The sequence below is a fragment of the Trachurus japonicus genome, chromosome 22 (assembly GCF_045865225.1).
Source record: "Trachurus japonicus isolate A0001 chromosome 22, Traja_1.0".
NCBI lineage: Eukaryota > Metazoa > Chordata > Actinopteri > Carangiformes > Carangidae > Trachurus > Trachurus japonicus.
In genome coordinates, this window is record NC_140928.1 from 23,073,915 (window position 1) to 23,091,359 (window position 17,445).

Genomic DNA, 17,445 nt, shown 5'->3' on the forward strand with positions numbered 1-17,445 from the left:
ATAAAAACTGAGAGTGGTCATTGCAGCGAGATGCAGTGGGAGGTAGTCCAAAGTTATTGCACTGGCCCCAGTGGGTCAGGGCGCAAACACAGGCGTAAACGCACTAAGGATATCCTCAAATATGCACCTTTTGATATTGAGAGGAATGTGAGTGAGGAATGCCATTCGATATGTTTTATGTTGACTGTATCCAGGGCACTGCAGATTCAGTGCTTGTCATGTTAAAGGGCCCTATGTTGACTGCTGCCCTTCATTTATCAAATAAGGTGACAGTTTATCTATTGGACCACAGGAGTAGAGTGAAGGTGGGATCCTTAGAGATTCAGATCAGATGACACTAAAGAATGCATCTACACTAAAGCGGAGAATTTAGAAGCTCACATGGTGAAAATTGAGTTTAACATTTCTAAAAATGAATGTATCAAATCATTGACACATAATTTAGTAATGCTTCATAAAGCAATCATTAACTATTAATGTTAGCAACTTTTGGGTTGCTAGATTGTGAAAATTTCCCTGGACCATTTTCTATTTAAAAAGAGAAAGAAAGAAAAACACTCTGCAAATAATAAGGATCAGATCCATTTTAAACTTATTAACATTTATAACTGGAGACTATGTGGCAGACATTCATTAAATAATTTATGACTGACTTTCATAACTGTATTATTACCAAACTGAATTAATAAACACCTGCCAAATGAGTTTTTCACAATTAGATCACCAAAAAATATAGAAACAATAGATTTAGTCTGAGGCATTTTTAAAGCATCTATTTAGAAAATGGTGCCCATGCAGTTTTGTGCATTGTTAAAACATTTACTATACAACATGTAATTATGTACATAATTGATTGTATTTATCTGTCAAAATTGTGTTAAAATTCTGGAAAAGCTTAAAGAAAAGGCCAAAACAGTCTATGTATATTATGTTGTGTGTTTTATTTGGTTTATACACCCCAGCTGTGACGTATACATCTGCTTACACCCTTGTCATCTCTGTCTGAACTTTTCCGAAGCAACATGGCTGGGGTGTGTATTGGAGCCAAAAGATTTAATATCACCAAATCAGCACATTGTTATTCATTAGTGGACCAACTGCAGAGTCAATACACATTTAATCACAGACTGAAGGCAATTAAAACAGGAGGGGGGCCAGTAGTGCTATGTTAATTAAAGTGCCAGGCTCCCATGGGAAGCTCTGTGTCTAAATATCACTACAATCAAGCCCATGCCATAATCCATGATGAGCTATTGCCGTTTACACTCGGCCGCCATGCTGTCAGATCCCCGTCAGCGCAGACGAGAGGGCAAACCTGAGCGGACGATTAAAGAGTTTTGAATCAGCGATGGTCTTTCTAATCCTAATTGACTTCAGATGCTACATGACAGTTAAATTAATGAATCAACTATTCTGATCTGGCTTTGATCAGATGCAGCGTTATGAAATAATCATCAATACATTATCTTCTCATCATCACAATGGTCAATTTCCTCAAATGTGCCGGGGTTCTAACCATCTCTGAGAGGCCTCTTGAGAAAACACACACACATTCACACACAAACACACACACACATGCGCGCACATCTCAGTTCTACATCTGAGAGAGGCTTTTGCTCCATTTCCTTTTTCCATCAGTCACTCAGTGAGTGAGGTTCATATCTGCTGCTGTCTTATCGGTATTCCAGGCTGATGGGGAAATTCAAGTTTGGGATTACGTCTGACTGCTGACCCGAGCCCATCTCAGACAACTGGCCGGCCCTTCGCTTTCATTATTCTCATGCTTCAAAGCACCATATACAACAAAATCTCACACTCTCTTGAGCAGAGACTCAGTGCTGCCGTATCTCCAATCCCCGTGTCTGAACGTGCTATCTTTGTGTTTCGTATGCATGAGGATAGAAATTAAAAGCTGATAGGGGGAAAATGTTTTATCTGGTCTACATTAGAGCCGAGCTTATATCTTCTACCTTCTACCAGGCGGTTGTCTCCTTCCTGTAAGGACCGAGGGCCCATCCATATGCAGATGGCTAATTTGTAGTGTTTACAGAGGAGCACAGAGGGGGCCGACAGCTCATGAAGAGGGCTGAAAAGGGGGCTGCCTACGTGTCACCCCCATGCAGAAGCCTGGTGGTAAAGCCTGCCCTACCAGAGCAACAACATAAGTGTCCAATCTGTGTTTGCTTACCCGTGGACACCGATGACTGAGTCCTGGCCAGGGGCCCGTAAATTCTGCCTTTTTTACAGGCCCTGACAGCTAACAGGCTATTGGGAACAGAGGTCCAATGACACAGCCACTCAACAGATTAGCACCTCATCAGCCTCCTGCAGCTTCGAACAAATACGGTCCCTGCCTCTTTTAAGAGACAATGGGGCCGCCACCGCTAAACAACCCCCCGCCAAGACAGCCCCCTCCCATCCTCCAGCCACAGAACTTCCTGGTCTGGTCTTTCTCCGGGCCACAGCTGCATCAAGGGGTCCTTCCCCAGTCCCCTGAGCCCACCCCGACCCCAATTGGCAAGATGTGTGTATTTCAGGTGAGCAAATATTGCCACTTGCCTGAGAGTTCAATGGCCAGTCCTTTCAGGGCAGGGGTAGAGAGAGGGAGGGGTAGGTTGCGTATTGCGCCTGCCTGCTTTGCACCAGGGGTATATACATGTGGCCTCACACAGCAACCGGTCCACAGGATGGGTCAGGGGAATTCTAACCAGGCACAGCTGGAGTCAGCAAATCAAACATACCTATATAGCTCATCTGCATTTTCCCAGAGCAGGAAACCGTTTCCAGCTTTCATTTCCTCCCGCCACAGCTTTTACAACAAAAGGGTGACTTGACGTCCCGACCAGCCACCACACACACACACACACACACAGATTTGACCTTTATTTCTGCAATACACAGTCTAAAACTCTTGACTTTGCATCAATTGAAATTCCCTGCAAACGGACACACACACACACACACACACACACACCACTCCAGTGATTCAGGCCGCCGAGCAATGGTTGCACATGTAGAGGGATTGAAAGCTGGGCTCGCCAATGTGGAAAAAAAAAACAATAGGACAAATACATGGTGTTCTAAGATTGTATTAGAGATTGGAGATAGTGTTTCATAGGACTTGAGCCCTTTGTCAAGGACACAGGAAGAAAAAGTAAAACAGTTTGGGTAGTGTGTGGGCTGACAGCATTGAACTGACAAAGTTCACATTTTAGTTGTTCAAATTTCAAACAACACATTGTGAAAAACAGCTCATCAATTTTGATATAGGTCAACATTTGCTGAAAACGTAGCGTAATACTCAACAAATGGGTGACTATTTGCTCGTCATGTCTGACAGACAGCACTGTGAGGATGAAAGGCCACCAGCTGAATGCCACACCATCAGGTCCCCTCGCAGAAAGGCTAGGCCCACAGCTGAAGAGAACAGGATCAGCTTAGGTAAAGGCTACCGGCCCATGGATGCAGCCAGCTGTGTATTGGGTCAGAAGATGATGTGTCAGTGCGGACTGAGAACCACCTTGATCCCCGCTGGAAGTCAAACAGAAGTGTGGATAGCCGTGTCCTGGGAGGCCTTCTCTGCCATCACAGTGAAATGGAACTGGCCCAGAAAGTAAACAAGATCTCTCTCCCCCATCTCTCTCCCCCAAGCCCAGACCAACCTTGTCTGGGTGATGGGTTTTTCTGTTGTTCTGTTTGTTTGTTTGTTTGCTTGTTTGGTCTGGAGCCCATGGATACCCAGCATGAAGTAGAGAGGAGAAGCAGGGGAAACGGAGGACACGGAGGAAAGAGGAGAGAGGATAGAGGAGAGAGGAGAGGAGGCGCTGGACAAGGATGCGTGACACACAGACCTCCCCTTGAGGTGACGAGAGAAGTGCCGAGAAGCTACCAGGCAAAGCTGCTCGACAAATACACACAGACCACAGGATCAGGGCAACAAAGACAGATCGCTGTCTCTGATCCTTCAACAGATGTTATTCCTGACACACATCTGACTGCACTGCCTCCGTTTATGTAAATTGCACATCAACCCCTTGTGTGTGTGTGTGTTTTTTTTTATTTTTTAAGTGGTCTCTTTGGCTCATCCACTCAGAACATGTGAAACTTTCTTGTAATCAGATGTTTACAGGTCATTTCCAAATGTGGGACAGATAACACATTTTCTGATAATCTGTACGGGGACAAAAATGACTCATTAATCCATCTAAGGATCACAAAGTGTTGCATCACACATCCAGTTTGAGAAACTTTCACAATCTCCCTCGCAGTTTCAGTGGTTTCACCTACAGAGAGTGACACCCTCTGGTAGCACAGAGAATTGCTGTGTATGAGTTGTCCCCACATGACACTATGTTACAGGAAAGATGTGGTGTATTATATATCTATTAATATGACAAGCACACATGGGGCTGTATGTTCCTAATATTTTTCCTTTTTCATAATCTCGGTTCATTATGTCATAAGATACACTGAATCTTTTCCGTCATTATATAATCAAAAGTGTGTTATCTTATGTTATGCTATTAGAGAGCATTATTTGAAGTAGTGACTGTAAATAGTGTTTCAGCTTTTATCCTTTTAAGTTTAAAGGTCCCCTGAATGTAATATTAGTTATGTATAGAAATAATCTGTAACAAAACCACCCCTTCCTTTTTTATTTACCTTTACTTTTAAATAACTAGATACATAATGTTTCCCATTACATGTAAGTCTCCACATGCTGAAGGTTTCAAGTCTCCATGTCACTCGTGTATAAGCTGCAGACCACTGGTGCTGAAGTAAATTCAATGTCACAGAATCATGCTCCCCTTAAACTGAGACAGAATACGGTCTCAAGGACATTTTGTTCTTCTTGATGTGAAAACAGTTGACCATTGTGAAGCTCCATATCTTTCTGCACAATAAACACCAAACATTCATGTTAACTCACAATATAAGAAACACATTCTAGACTTTAAAACCTTGCCCCTACACATGTACAATATTGTTCTGAATGGGGGAAAAACAGCATGAAGTCTTGGGAAATATATGAGCAATTGAAAATCTTACACTTCCATCCAGCCAGAGGGGGGAGACATTGCACCTTATTTCCCCACAACGCTATTTCTCATTTCCTTTTCACTCTAATCTCTGAAGACACAACTCTCACATTGTATCACTTACATCTGACTAACACAGCTACTCTAAAATAAGTTATGTGGGTCAGTTTGTATTTATTTTGTTCAGGATCAACTCAGTGAACTCTAACAGAGCCGCAGTGTTTGTGCCTGTTGAGACTCTAATGTCTCTGGGGTTAATGGGGTCATCTGGCCGGCTAAGACGGTCCACATCTTGAAATCATTCAGACTAACTGACACAGGAGAGCAGTGTTGTATCTTTAAGAGAGAGAAAAAAATAGTATATTCAACTTCTCATCAGTGGCTATTAAAAGATAGCACTACAATAAGGCTAGCCATGATTGCAAACAGTGGTCAGTCGGTATCTACAGTAACGCTGGGTAAGGAATCGAGGAAAGCACACTTCAAAGAAGTCGCTAAATTAACGACAGCTGTCTATCCTCTGCAGTTTATGGTGGACTGCACCTTCAGACAATAGGCCCATTCAGGAGCACAGTGCAGGAATGAAACTTTTTTCATTCATATGGCTGGAGTTGAACACATGTTTGATACTTGAAGGGACTCCGTGATAGCATTTATCCTGAGCGATTTTCAAAGTCTTCCACAAACCCCCACATCACCACCACCTCCCTCTTTAACTATGTCATTACTCCGCTTGTGGTGAGCGACTGGCTCGGCAAACTGCTCGGTGTGGTGCAACAATCACATCCAGCTGCAGAGAATGGGATTTGACACGTGAAACCACTACACACACACGCACACTCACTCACACATCATGATGCAATATACACAAAAACTACAAGCCAGGGCACGCACACTTGTGTACGCACGCATGCATGCATGCCGGGGTGCTGCAATCCAAAATGTATCAAAGTCAGGTGTATGAGCGGGGCTGGAAGAAAAACTTTCATTCTCAGTTTAAGAAGATGGGTTTTTTTATTCCATTGGTATGAACTGAAATATACAAAACACTGACACCTGCCAATCCAGCGGCAACAAAGACAGGGGAAGGACAACGGGAAACAAGGAACGTACTCCCAAAACACACCAATAAAGCAAACTACACAACTGTAGCACTATAAACTCCCATGTGAACAAGACTGTAATTATACTTAATTTCTACTATGTCTACTGTCTAGAGCCGGGGGCTGTCGAAATGGTCCCGACAACATAACAAACAGGAGCATGGACACTGATATTTTTGTTCTATGTGAAAATCTAGGTTTGGATACCTACAGAGCAACATAAACACAAACTTCAGAATTGGCGTCACATTCAAAAATACTGCATAAGTACAGAAAAAGGTACACAGACACATGATGCTCCAACACAGAGTCCATTGTTGAATTTAAGGTTGTCTTGAACAGAGGTATCGGCTCCATTATTGCATTGAGTTAAAGTTCACTGTTGTGGTTTTTTTAACACTTATGACATGAACAATGTTAATTCAGACAGATAGTATGGAGACACCTTTTGTTGACGTGTTTTGGTTAGGGTCTGTTTGTCACTTTCTCCAGGGAACAGTTCATAATACTTTCACACTATTAGCTGCCACTGAACAGATCATGACACTCTGACAGCGTGTTGGCTGAAAATACCTGCTGAGGATTTTGTGACACAGCAGCCAATAGTGTGTATAATAGCGTGATTAACACTCTTTAACGCTCTGCACCCAAGACCGGAAACTTGAAAGCTGTTTGCTCTCTGTAGCAGCGAATAGTGTTTCTATTCAGTTGCTATGTTCAATGGTAATATAGTGCAAAAACCTACCACAATTACTAAATACATTAAAAAACAACCATAAAACATACAAATACATGTGATAGTTCCAGTTTCATGCCAAAGGACAGACTCACAAACAGTTTGGAAATGAGAACAAACTCAAATGTGTTTGATTTTCAGGCTGTAAATCCCTTGTGAAAAGTGCCCTTTACTCCTGGGGTGAGATCTCGCTCTGATCTCCTCTCTCACATAAAGAACAGATCCATATTATTACTCAATATTAATCAGAACTACAGGTACGTTAACTAAAGTTTAAAGTTCACCTTGAGTATTTTTGGCTTGTGATAGTTCTTGAGTAAATCCATGGAATGTTTTGACCTTGTGCAAAAAGGAGGAGAGGAGAACACGCCTCTCTCCTGACAGTTTTTTTTTTAATGCGTTTCTGTGGCACGCATCTCCACCGGCCTGCTGCTTGTAGCAGAGCATCATGCTTAGATTTCTGTCGGGGATTTCCCCACTTTTAAAGCCCCAGGAGAGTTATTCTCCATCTGATCAGCTTCTCTCTGTTTCCACAACAAAACAGTCCAGGAGGGAAAATCCACCGCTCCCAAAGCTTCATGCAAAAAGTCCCTGTGACAATCTTTGTCCTCAACACACGTGGTGGCAGGAAGTCCCCCCCTCTCGTGCCACTAGGGGTCCTCTTCCATGTCGTCCAGGTTGGGAGCCATGATGAAGTGTTTGGGGTAAATGAGACTGTGTTCGTCTGCGTACTCCTCCCAGCGTGCGTCGTCGCTTTCGTGGGTGATGTAGCGCTCGCCTCGCCGTGTCTCAAACTCCCTGAGGTCCAGCCATGTCTGATAGTCCTGAGGAGAAGAGACAATTCAGTCAGTACTTTGTCCTCATTACATCAATATTATTATGCTCTGTATATGTATGGACTGTTTGGTGGCTTTTACACCAAAGCAAACGAAGTAAATAAATAAATAAAAAGTTGATCACAAAAAAAAATATTGTATATGCTCTGGATCTATTACCCAACTATCTATATCAAATATAGCTGTACATTCATACACAGAGGTCACTCAATGTGCTTTACAGAAAGTTTACAATTTTAAATTTTAAATGGAATTAGTTTGAGTTTATATATCAACAGGTTTTCAACTCCCATCTGTAAATGAATGGTTGAGAGTTTAGTTCTGAGTATGCAAACTGCAAAAAAAAAAAAAAAAGTTCTGTTGTTTCTGTTGTTATTCTTTGTTTTACTCATATCTGGGGTGAACTACAGTTCCCATAATGCTTAGGGTGTGCAAGCAGGAAGTATGACGCTACAAACAAGTCAGCTTGTGACCTACATTTGGATGCCTGTATTCGCACCATTTGAAGTCTCAAGAATCAGGCATTACCAGTTCCTGTTTGCACTGTGACAGCGAGTAGACGGTGTGATACACACTGAACCCATTAAGAACAGAAAACATTAAGAAGTGTTGTGACAATTTAAAGGGTCAAATATAAAACAAAATGTCACCTGTAACCAGGGATGGCTGAGACACTTGTCCACACTGTACCTCTTCCTCATCTTGACTTGGAGAAGATTGTTGATCAGATCTGTGGCTGTGAGGGAAACAGATAATGTGTAAATAAACTCTTCTTACAACATTTCATATCAACAGCACAGGACATGATATGATTTGACTTGACAGGAAAAGACAGACTGATCAGTATCAACAACAAGAACAGAGGTGGTTTAGCTACACATTAGCATCAACACCTCTATCAGTTGTTTCACCTTGTTTTACATTTCCCACTCTATGTGGGCGGAGCTGCAGCTTGGTTAAATGGGGAGATTTCAAAGTGATTCATTTCGACCGCAGACAAAGATAAAGTCAGAGAAAAGTTCAGGCGATCTAGACGTGTAGGTGGGGAGGATAGCGCTGAGGCTGCATGTCTCTGTATCACTCTGACACCAATCTACAGGTAAAACCAGGACACTGCGAGTGGAGGACATCATAACTCTCAGATTAGAGCACTGGCGTTAGTGAATATTTGGATGTTTACAACGAAAGGAGAAAACAAAAAATTACCCTCTGTGGAGATGTCCTTCCAGGGTGTAGGTGGGTACATGAAGGCAGCATTCTGGATCTGATCATTAATATCCTCGTCCTCATTAAAAGGGAACGTCCCGCTCAGACTGACGTACACAATGACTCCCACCGACCACATGTCTAAGGAGCGGTTGTAGCCTTTACTGCGCAGCACCTCTGGAGCCAGGTAAGCAGGAGTGCCCACTACAGAGCGCCGGAAAGACTTCTCACCGATGATTCGGGCAAAGCCAAAGTCACACAGCTTCACCTGGACCAAGACAGAAAAAAAACATGATTAATACCGTATAACTTCTTGAATTTCTTAAGATGTGCTGGTTTTTGAAATCTCTCAGCCTTCACTTTGTCAGACAGGTTCTATTGAAGTGATTTCTTGATTCAACAGGTGATCAGTTACCAGGGTGTGGATGGTGAAACTAGATTCAGCTTTCCAAAAAATCTGGGTTATCACAGTTCATGATTTAACACGGGGAGCAATTACATTTTCATATAGGGGCACATAGATTTGGATAGTTTTGATAAATGAAATCATCATTTAAAAACTGCATTTCATATTTACTTGGGTTATAGAATAGTGTAGAAAATACTTGATTAATCCCTAGGAGGGAAATTCAGATCGTCCAGCAGCTAACATAACAATGATATGATATAAATGATATTAAATTATATAAAAAGTAACCGTGTATAACCTAACAAAGGTTATACACTTGACTTGGAGAAGTCACGTGTATAACAAGGCACTATATTAAACATTTGAGTGTGACAAATATACAAAAAAGTAAGAAATCAGGAAGAGGGCAAATACTTTTTCACAGCACTGTACATATACATATATATATATATATATACATACACACACACACACATATGGTTGGAGCAAAAATATAGATATATACACTTTTATTACCTGAGGAAAGGGCTCTGCAGAGGCCAGTAGTACATTCTCAGGCTTCAAGTCACAGTGAACAATGTTTTTGAAGTGCAGATGTCTCAAGGCCACCAGGATCTGTTGCAACAAAAAGTCCAAAAAGCACAGATTTAGCTCCAAAAATCCACATGACAATACATCAAAATGTTTTTTTTTTTTCAGACCAGAATCTAAATATTTCAATGTATACAGCATATAGTATAAACAGAGTGATGTTTGTATAATCTATGCAGTAGAATTGATGGTGCTGCCATGTGGAAAAATCACAGCAGTATAAGCATGCTAATGCCTTTAAATACTTCCATCTTGACCAGTACCTTCACATAAAGACATATGATCTCATCTCATCATCCCATCTATATTCACGAGTGCTGGCATAAACCGCCGCTGCATGCATGTCTGCCTATGGCCCTGCACCAAAACCACAGCGCGCCTGGCTCGCCTATCTTGACCCTGGCTTTGACAGAAGTCTTCCCGGCCACATCAGAGCCAGGCCCCCGCCGCAGCTAATGGGACCGTTGTTAATGGTCCCGCTCCTGTTTGGGACCCGGGATCCGCAGAGGCCCAGGGCCCTGCTGCTCTTCTAATCAGCCCACAAAGCCACCGCTGCAGGCTGTAATCCACGGCCAGGGAGGAGGCCGTGATGCCATGCAGACCAATCCCATAAACAACTCCCCCACCAACCCACCCACCCATCAACCCACCCCGACACACACAAATCAGCTCACCACAAGAATAAACAGGCCCTGGAGCAGGAGCACAGACTCACTGACAGCGGGCGCAAACACACCCCGAAAAAGAGAGGGGAAGATACAGAGAGACTGAAGGAAACCGCTGATGGAAAGTTAAGTTATAAGATGTAAAACATGTGGTGAAGGACGGTGCAATTTAAAAGTATAAAGTGTGGAAAGGCAGTGACACATGTTGTGATCTACTGGATCAGGCCTAGCTGCTTTCAGAGCAAATATACTAACAACAGGCCGTGGATCGCTCTACTTCGTCAGCGTGTGCAGGTGAAGCACAGACCTGTGTGACCAGGAACTTGGTGATTCGTTCGGGCAGTTTGCTCTTCTCGCTGGACAGGATCATCTCCAGCATGTCACCGTGCAGCTTCTCCATGACAACAAAGACCCGCTCTGGCGTCTCGAACATACACTCCAAGTTGACGATACCTGGGTGGTGCAGATTCTGAGGAGAAGCAGATAAAGACATCAAGTTCAAACTTCCTCTTGTGCTGATTATTAGTAGTAGATGTTGTGCTGATATTTTCATATTCCTTGCTGTTTGAATTTGCTGTATAATTATATGTTGCAATGGTACTCTTCTGCCTTTGAATATTGATTATAGTATTGTATCATTTTTTTCTTTGTTCAATTACCTATACAAATCTGAGTACCGTTTTCTAAAAATCTCACTGAGCCTGAAGAAGCCACAAGGCCAAACGTGTTGCTCTGCTCCAATAAAAAGATCCTCATCCTAACCCAGTCCTGTGTGCGCTATGTTACCACTACATGTGGTTCTTTTCACAAGTTCAAACTTTCTCCTTTCATACAACTTTGACATAGAGACAAAACAAAGAGTACCTGTTGTAACATGTCCTCTGTATCACATTGATTTGCTACTGATCACTTGAGCTGTTTGGTGGCTTGTGATCATTACCTGTAATATGGCCACCTCGTTCCTCAGCTGGCTCTCCTGCTTTGTAGGAAATCTCATCTTGTCGATAACTTTGATGGCCACATCTCTGCCGCTCTTTCTGTGTTTGCCTAAGATAAGACAGGACACGGTCAAATAAATAACTTCAATATAGCTACAGTGGATCTATAGTAAATAAAATGAATGTAGCAGGTAGAAACGTACCTCCATAGACGATGCCAAACTGGCCTGACCCCAGCACCTCATCAGAAAATATTTGGTACACCGATGCAATGTCCTACACACATAATTTGCACTGTTACTTCATTCATCATCATATTTTGCCTTTTACTTGTGGAAACATTCAGTTAACTTTCCATGCTGTCATTGGCAATCAGTAACAGTTACATCATCTAAAGCCTGGTTTAACTGCTGTTCTTCCAAAATGTTTTCTGGTATTGCCAAATATTTAACTTTCACTCAATGCAGAAGTGGAACTGAGACAAAAATTCCTTAACTAAAATAAAATAAAAAAAATAAAAAAAGGGTCTGCAGCTTCCCCATTCGTGCTGAATAAAAACCTTCCAATAGAGGTTTTAGTAAAAGCCACGGTAGGATATAATTTCTCATGTTACCACAACAGCTACTGTAATAGCACATGCATGCAAGTGCAGCTTCTGCTGGGAAATTGTGCAACAGTGTCTAAGAGGGGAAAAAAACAAAAAAAACAGAAGCCTTGCTCACCACATTCTCCTGGATCTGGCAGTTGGACACAGATATGCTGATGGACAGCTCTTCTGGAAGAGAAAACACATGATGTTTCCACATTCAAAAGCTGAAAAGCGCCACTTTACCAGTGCATAAAGCAGTCAGTTAGTCCTGAAGTGATTGTAGTCGGAGGCACATTGCTCACATACTACTATTGTTTTTTTCAACAATTTTCCCTCTTATCACAGCTGCACGCAATAAGTCACAGCCGCGCATAATGAAGCATTTTATTACACAATAAATTGGCTATAAAATTGATTTGGGAAGCTATGTGTGACAGAGTGGTGCAAATATGCATTGCATTTCATAACTTGGAATTTAGGCAGCAGCAGCAGCAGCAGCAGCAGCAGGGTCTAATTCTGCTCAATGAACAGAGAGCCACAAATCAAAAAAAGTACAAAACATGATGTTGAGCTAATGCAGAAATTGACTTTTAAACCTGGAAAGAAGTGATCACATAAATGACATTGACATTTGCGGATAAATTATTAATATCATGTACGAGTCAATTTGCCCACAACGCCAGCACAGGGAGTTTTATATGCTGTGCTGTCATTTCGCAAAGTGCTTTCAAAAGTGACATAATGAATTTCTGTTTCAGGTCCTCAGCTTGTTGTGACTGCCTCTTTTTCCAATGTCATGCACATGCTGAAAAGCCCCTCGCTGCTAATGGGCATGACTCTCATGTGGATCTTCAATCTATAAATCAGTTTCTAACCAAAGAGCCTCTAATGATAGTCCGCAGGCCTGGACATAATTCCCCCTGCCTTTAATGTTAAGGACCAAGACTTCTTTGATTAGAGAAAACGGAGCGAGGTTCACTTTCTGCACAGTCATGTCAAAACATTTTTCACCACTGTCAAACAGAGACTTACTTTACAGCCTCGCTTCCTTTGGCCTACAAACATGAGCGCAGGGCTTTCCCTTCCTTTCGAAAGTTGATAGAAATATTTTTTATCTGTTTGCGGTGCCCTTCTTTCGATGTGGACAAATGTCAAAATGTTGAACACAGTCAAGGCTCTTTTTTCTTTGTTGTGGCTCTAGTAGGTGCTTTGGCTTGAAATTGAGGCAGGAAATACCCTGCGATATCACTGAAACGGGAAATGCTAACTCTTGTATCAACCAACTCCTGTCACTTCCCTCGTTTCTGTATATTAGAAACAACAGTCATCTTCACCACTAAAACCAGATATGTGAAAATGATCAAATTTCTCCCTCAAGCCCTTTTGTGAAACTTTTAATATTCGCTCATTGTTAGTTTCAGAGAGTGAGAGAGCTGTGATATCTTCTCCTACTTACTGTGGTCTTTGCCCTGGCCAGCAGCACTGGCCACGCTGGGCTGGGGGGTGACGGGCATCAGGGCCTGTCTGATGGCCTTCTCCCAGCCCTGGGCCACCTCCATGCCCACTCCCGAGGCGGCCAGCGCGGGGCTGTGGTAGTGGCTGCCGTTGTTCTCTCCTACATAGTAGACCATTGTTGCTGTGATGATCTCGAAGCAGTGAGGGTTGCTGCCCTGCGCCAGGTTACTGTAGTCTCTGGACTGTTCCACCTGGAGGATCTCGGACAGAGGGATTTCCTGTGGTTGAGGGGGAGGAGGAGGAGAAGAGGGGTGATGAATAAGATCTCAAAAATGGAAGCTTTCACTTTCTTTCTTAGCATTTATTTTATTCCGCACCCTGTGTGTTTAGAAAACCACTCTTCAACAAATTTAAAGTAGTCCGGCACCACCTGGAACTAAACACACAGGGGAAATGTAATGAAAATGATACAATAATCTTACCAAGATGAATACAGGTTTAAAAGGTTAATATCAAATAAAAATAAATGAAAAGGGATTAAGAATATAAATGAATAAATAAAATAAATAATAAATAAAGACTCCCCAACTTTTTCAAGTTGACAAGTTTGTTTCCTATAAAAATGTTGAACTTTTTTTTAACATTTTAAAAATTACATCACTTTTCACCTCACTGAAAGAAACTGAAGCAAACAATGACATCAGAGCAGAAAACTGCTTGGCCTAAAGATGCAGTGCTCCAGCTACACAACAACATGACAGAAACAACAGTGAAACAGTAGCAGCTCACTCACACACAAAAGTCTCCACACTTAGTTGCTGGGCTGTTGATTAAATAATCCGAGCTCTAACCTTCCTCTTCTCTCTCTTACGTGCAGATACAGAATGAACAGTTGCTGCAGTGCACACTTTAAAAGTCCCCCCCTTCCCCTTCATGCTCACTGTCAAATCAAAGAGAGGAGGGAGGGTCAAAAATTAAAAAACACACAGAATTTCCAGCCAATGGGGGCTCGCAGAGGCACACGCTGTCCCCTCCGCGTGGCTCACCACAGAGTATCAGATGAAGTGCTTGTGGTTAGCGGGGCCGGGTCACGTGAGCGGGGGCCCTGCGGCGGCCGAAGCGCTCTGGTTGCCTGATTACAAGGCAGGGCCAGCCAGAGGCCCCATCTGAGCACGAGCCGCCGGCGCTACCGCTAGCCACTGAAACGAGAAGCCACGGCAAACTGCACTGCCGTTCTTCTATGGGGTAAGTGTGTGAGCTAGTGTGTGTGTGTGTGTGCAAGGTTTGATTGTGACAGGACTCAATCTGGCAGAGACAGAGAGAAGCCCCCTCACCCCATAAAAGGTTCTTCAGAGAAAAGCCACAAATACAGGGGTCTCCTCTCTTCAAACGAGGAGCCGTTATGGCTTCCAAATGGTGAAAATGGCTGCCATCCCTGGCAAGCCAGCCACCGCACGACCACCACTAATCAGATTGGAGGTATAAAGAAAGGGGGGGGGGGGGACAGTGGCCACACACTGATGAGCGGCAGCGGGGCTAGGAACTTCAGAGAAATTAAAGGAAAACACCAAAGACCGGCGACTTCCCCCCCAAATCCACACTGAGCATATGGAGACTCTGCGGTTTCTGAAATGAAAAACCCCTCAAAAGAACCTTCTTCTACTTAACGTGCAGGAAAACATTTCACGTTATCTATCATAGATAAAAATCTTCTGCTGCAGAGTCTGGAGCTCACAGGCTCGGTTGGAACTCAGACCAAAACTTTTGAGCACGAAAAGACGCCATTGACAGCTAGCCTTCAATTAGCCTCCTGAAGGTTCTTAAACAAAGCTGAGGGCCAAGTTGATAATAAAGAACCACATAAAGCTGCCTGTAAACACACCCTGAGGAGTCGGTCCCCAACTGAGGTTTCCTCTCCGCGGGCTGCAGTGGCAGGAGACACAGGGTGTGACAGAGTAATTGGGAGAGAAGGGTGAGGGGCTTTTTTGTTTTCACGCTCGTTTCACAACCAGAATAAAAAAGAGAGACAGTAAGAACAGAAGAAAAGAAGAACTGCAGATACAGCTGCTAACAAAACCTCCCCTCCAACACACACACACACACACACACACACACATGCTGGCTCTCACCCTGGAAACTACTACATCCTACACACCGTCCCACTGTAACACAGCTCTGACCACAGCTCAAAGAGGTGTTAAAGTTTCAAAACATACAGAGCGACATGAACAATAAAATGATTGCAACCCTCCCCAACCTTCACACACACACACGTGCACAGACACACACAAACAACCACACATCACACATGTGGAACTCTTTACCTTGCAGGCTGCAGTTCCCTCCCTCACTCAGTGTGTAATTACTGCGCTATTAAGCCCCTGCGGCAGTGTAATGACTGACTACGGTGCTGGCACTAAGCGGGAAGTGTCACACACTCTCCACAACTTGATTTTACACGACTAAATTACAGCGTTTGATTCACTCTCAGGGCCACCGCCGGCTCGCGAGATAAGGTTGCGCAAGATACCTCGAGATCAAATTCAATGGGATTTTTTTTTTTTGGATTGAGAAAGGCAAATCTAAACAAAAGACATCAGTTCATTTTAATAACGATGCACGCCACGTGGTGAGACTTTGTTTCAGGTGGGGATCCCTGCAGTCAGAATTTCTCATCAAAACTCCTTCAAATGTCCCGTCTGACCTGATACTCGGTGGCTGCGTGTTGGGACTGTGACTGACTGAGTCCTTTCACTTCATACAGGGAAGAGACCAGGCTGCAGGGTGAAAAACCACAGGGGAAATTTCACCGAGCCAAACTGACCTTATGAGTTTACAGTTGCAACACGACAGCCCTCCGTGCTGAGTCACAAAGATTTACACTGCTTAGATTTTATTTACATAGCTCTCAGAAGAGTGACAGGCATTAGTCAACTATGAGTGTGGAAACTCTCGCTGTGTTAAAGGAATAGTTGACCAAAAAATGAAATTCAGTCTTTATTGACTCACCCTCATGCTGATGAATACTCCAGAGTAGTTTTTTATTCCTCAAAGTGCATCTGGAGACCTGGGACTGGGGTTTGTAGTCCAATGAAATCCTTATATGAGACACAAAAAGGTCCATAAAACTACACAAAAACCTTGTAATATTCCTCCATACTGCTCGTCTGCTGCAATCCAAGTGTTGAAGGGATATAGTCCAGAGTTTACTCGAAATGACATAATTTAGGACATTTTTACAGCCTAAACAGTCCTGTATCGCGCTCTGACATGGCAAATTCACTACAGGACTGTTCAGGCTGTAAAAATGTCCTAAATGATGTTGTTTTTGAGTAAACTCTGGACTACATCCCTTCAGGACACTTGGATTGCAGCGGACGAGCAGTATGGAGGAAGATTACAAGGTTTTTGTGTAGTTTTATGGACCTTTTTTTGTCGGGCACTACTGACTCTCGTATAAAGTTTTCATTGGACTACGAACCCCCCTCACTGGTCTCCAGATGCACTTTGAGGAATAAAAAACTACTTTTTGGGTGAACTATTCCTTTACGAAGTGCAGTAGTAGTGTAGCTGAGGAGCTACAGTACGTGAGGATTCCATGATATCATCACAGTGGACTCAACGCTGAATCCACTTCTATTATTCGGCTCAGTTTCTTGACATTTTAACAAAATGTAGCTGTGTGTTTCTTCCGGAGGACAAGGCATGAGTTTTCCAAGAACAAGGCAGAGATGACAGTTTTATGCTCACTTTGTAGAACTTGGCGCCGGTGTCGTTCTGGAAGAGACTCAGGCTCTTGCTGTCCAGCCTCCAGTAATGTCTCTTCCGCTGTTTAAGGGGAAAACAAACAAACACCAAATTAGTCTCAATGCTAGATG

At 43.1% G+C, this 17,445-nt stretch overlaps 1 protein-coding gene across 3 annotated transcripts in view; it reads right to left on the reverse strand.

The window, feature by feature from the left end:
• Positions 1 to 6,034: 6,034 nt before the first annotated feature.
• prkd3 (protein kinase D3) overlaps positions 6,035 to 17,445 on the reverse strand; it is a 38,664-nt gene continuing 27,253 nt past the window's right edge. For 2 of the 3 annotated variants that reach the window (XM_085768327.1, XM_085768328.1), the window contains exons 10-19: positions 17,318 to 17,395; positions 13,569 to 13,845; positions 12,246 to 12,298; positions 11,727 to 11,799; positions 11,526 to 11,632; positions 10,893 to 11,054; positions 9,846 to 9,944; positions 8,921 to 9,188; positions 8,365 to 8,450; positions 6,035 to 7,702 (exon numbers count right to left, since the gene is read on the reverse strand). In XM_085768327.1, the coding sequence (XP_085624453.1) occupies positions 7,529 to 7,702; positions 8,365 to 8,450; positions 8,921 to 9,188; positions 9,846 to 9,944; positions 10,893 to 11,054; positions 11,526 to 11,632; positions 11,727 to 11,799; positions 12,246 to 12,298; positions 13,569 to 13,845; positions 17,318 to 17,395 (1,377 nt within the window). In that variant the 3' untranslated portion in view covers positions 6,035 to 7,528. The remainder of the gene's footprint in view (positions 7,703 to 8,364; positions 8,451 to 8,920; positions 9,189 to 9,845; positions 9,945 to 10,892; positions 11,055 to 11,525; positions 11,633 to 11,726; positions 11,800 to 12,245; positions 12,299 to 13,568; positions 13,846 to 17,317; positions 17,396 to 17,445) is intronic. The other variant, XM_085768329.1, reaches the window with a different exon arrangement.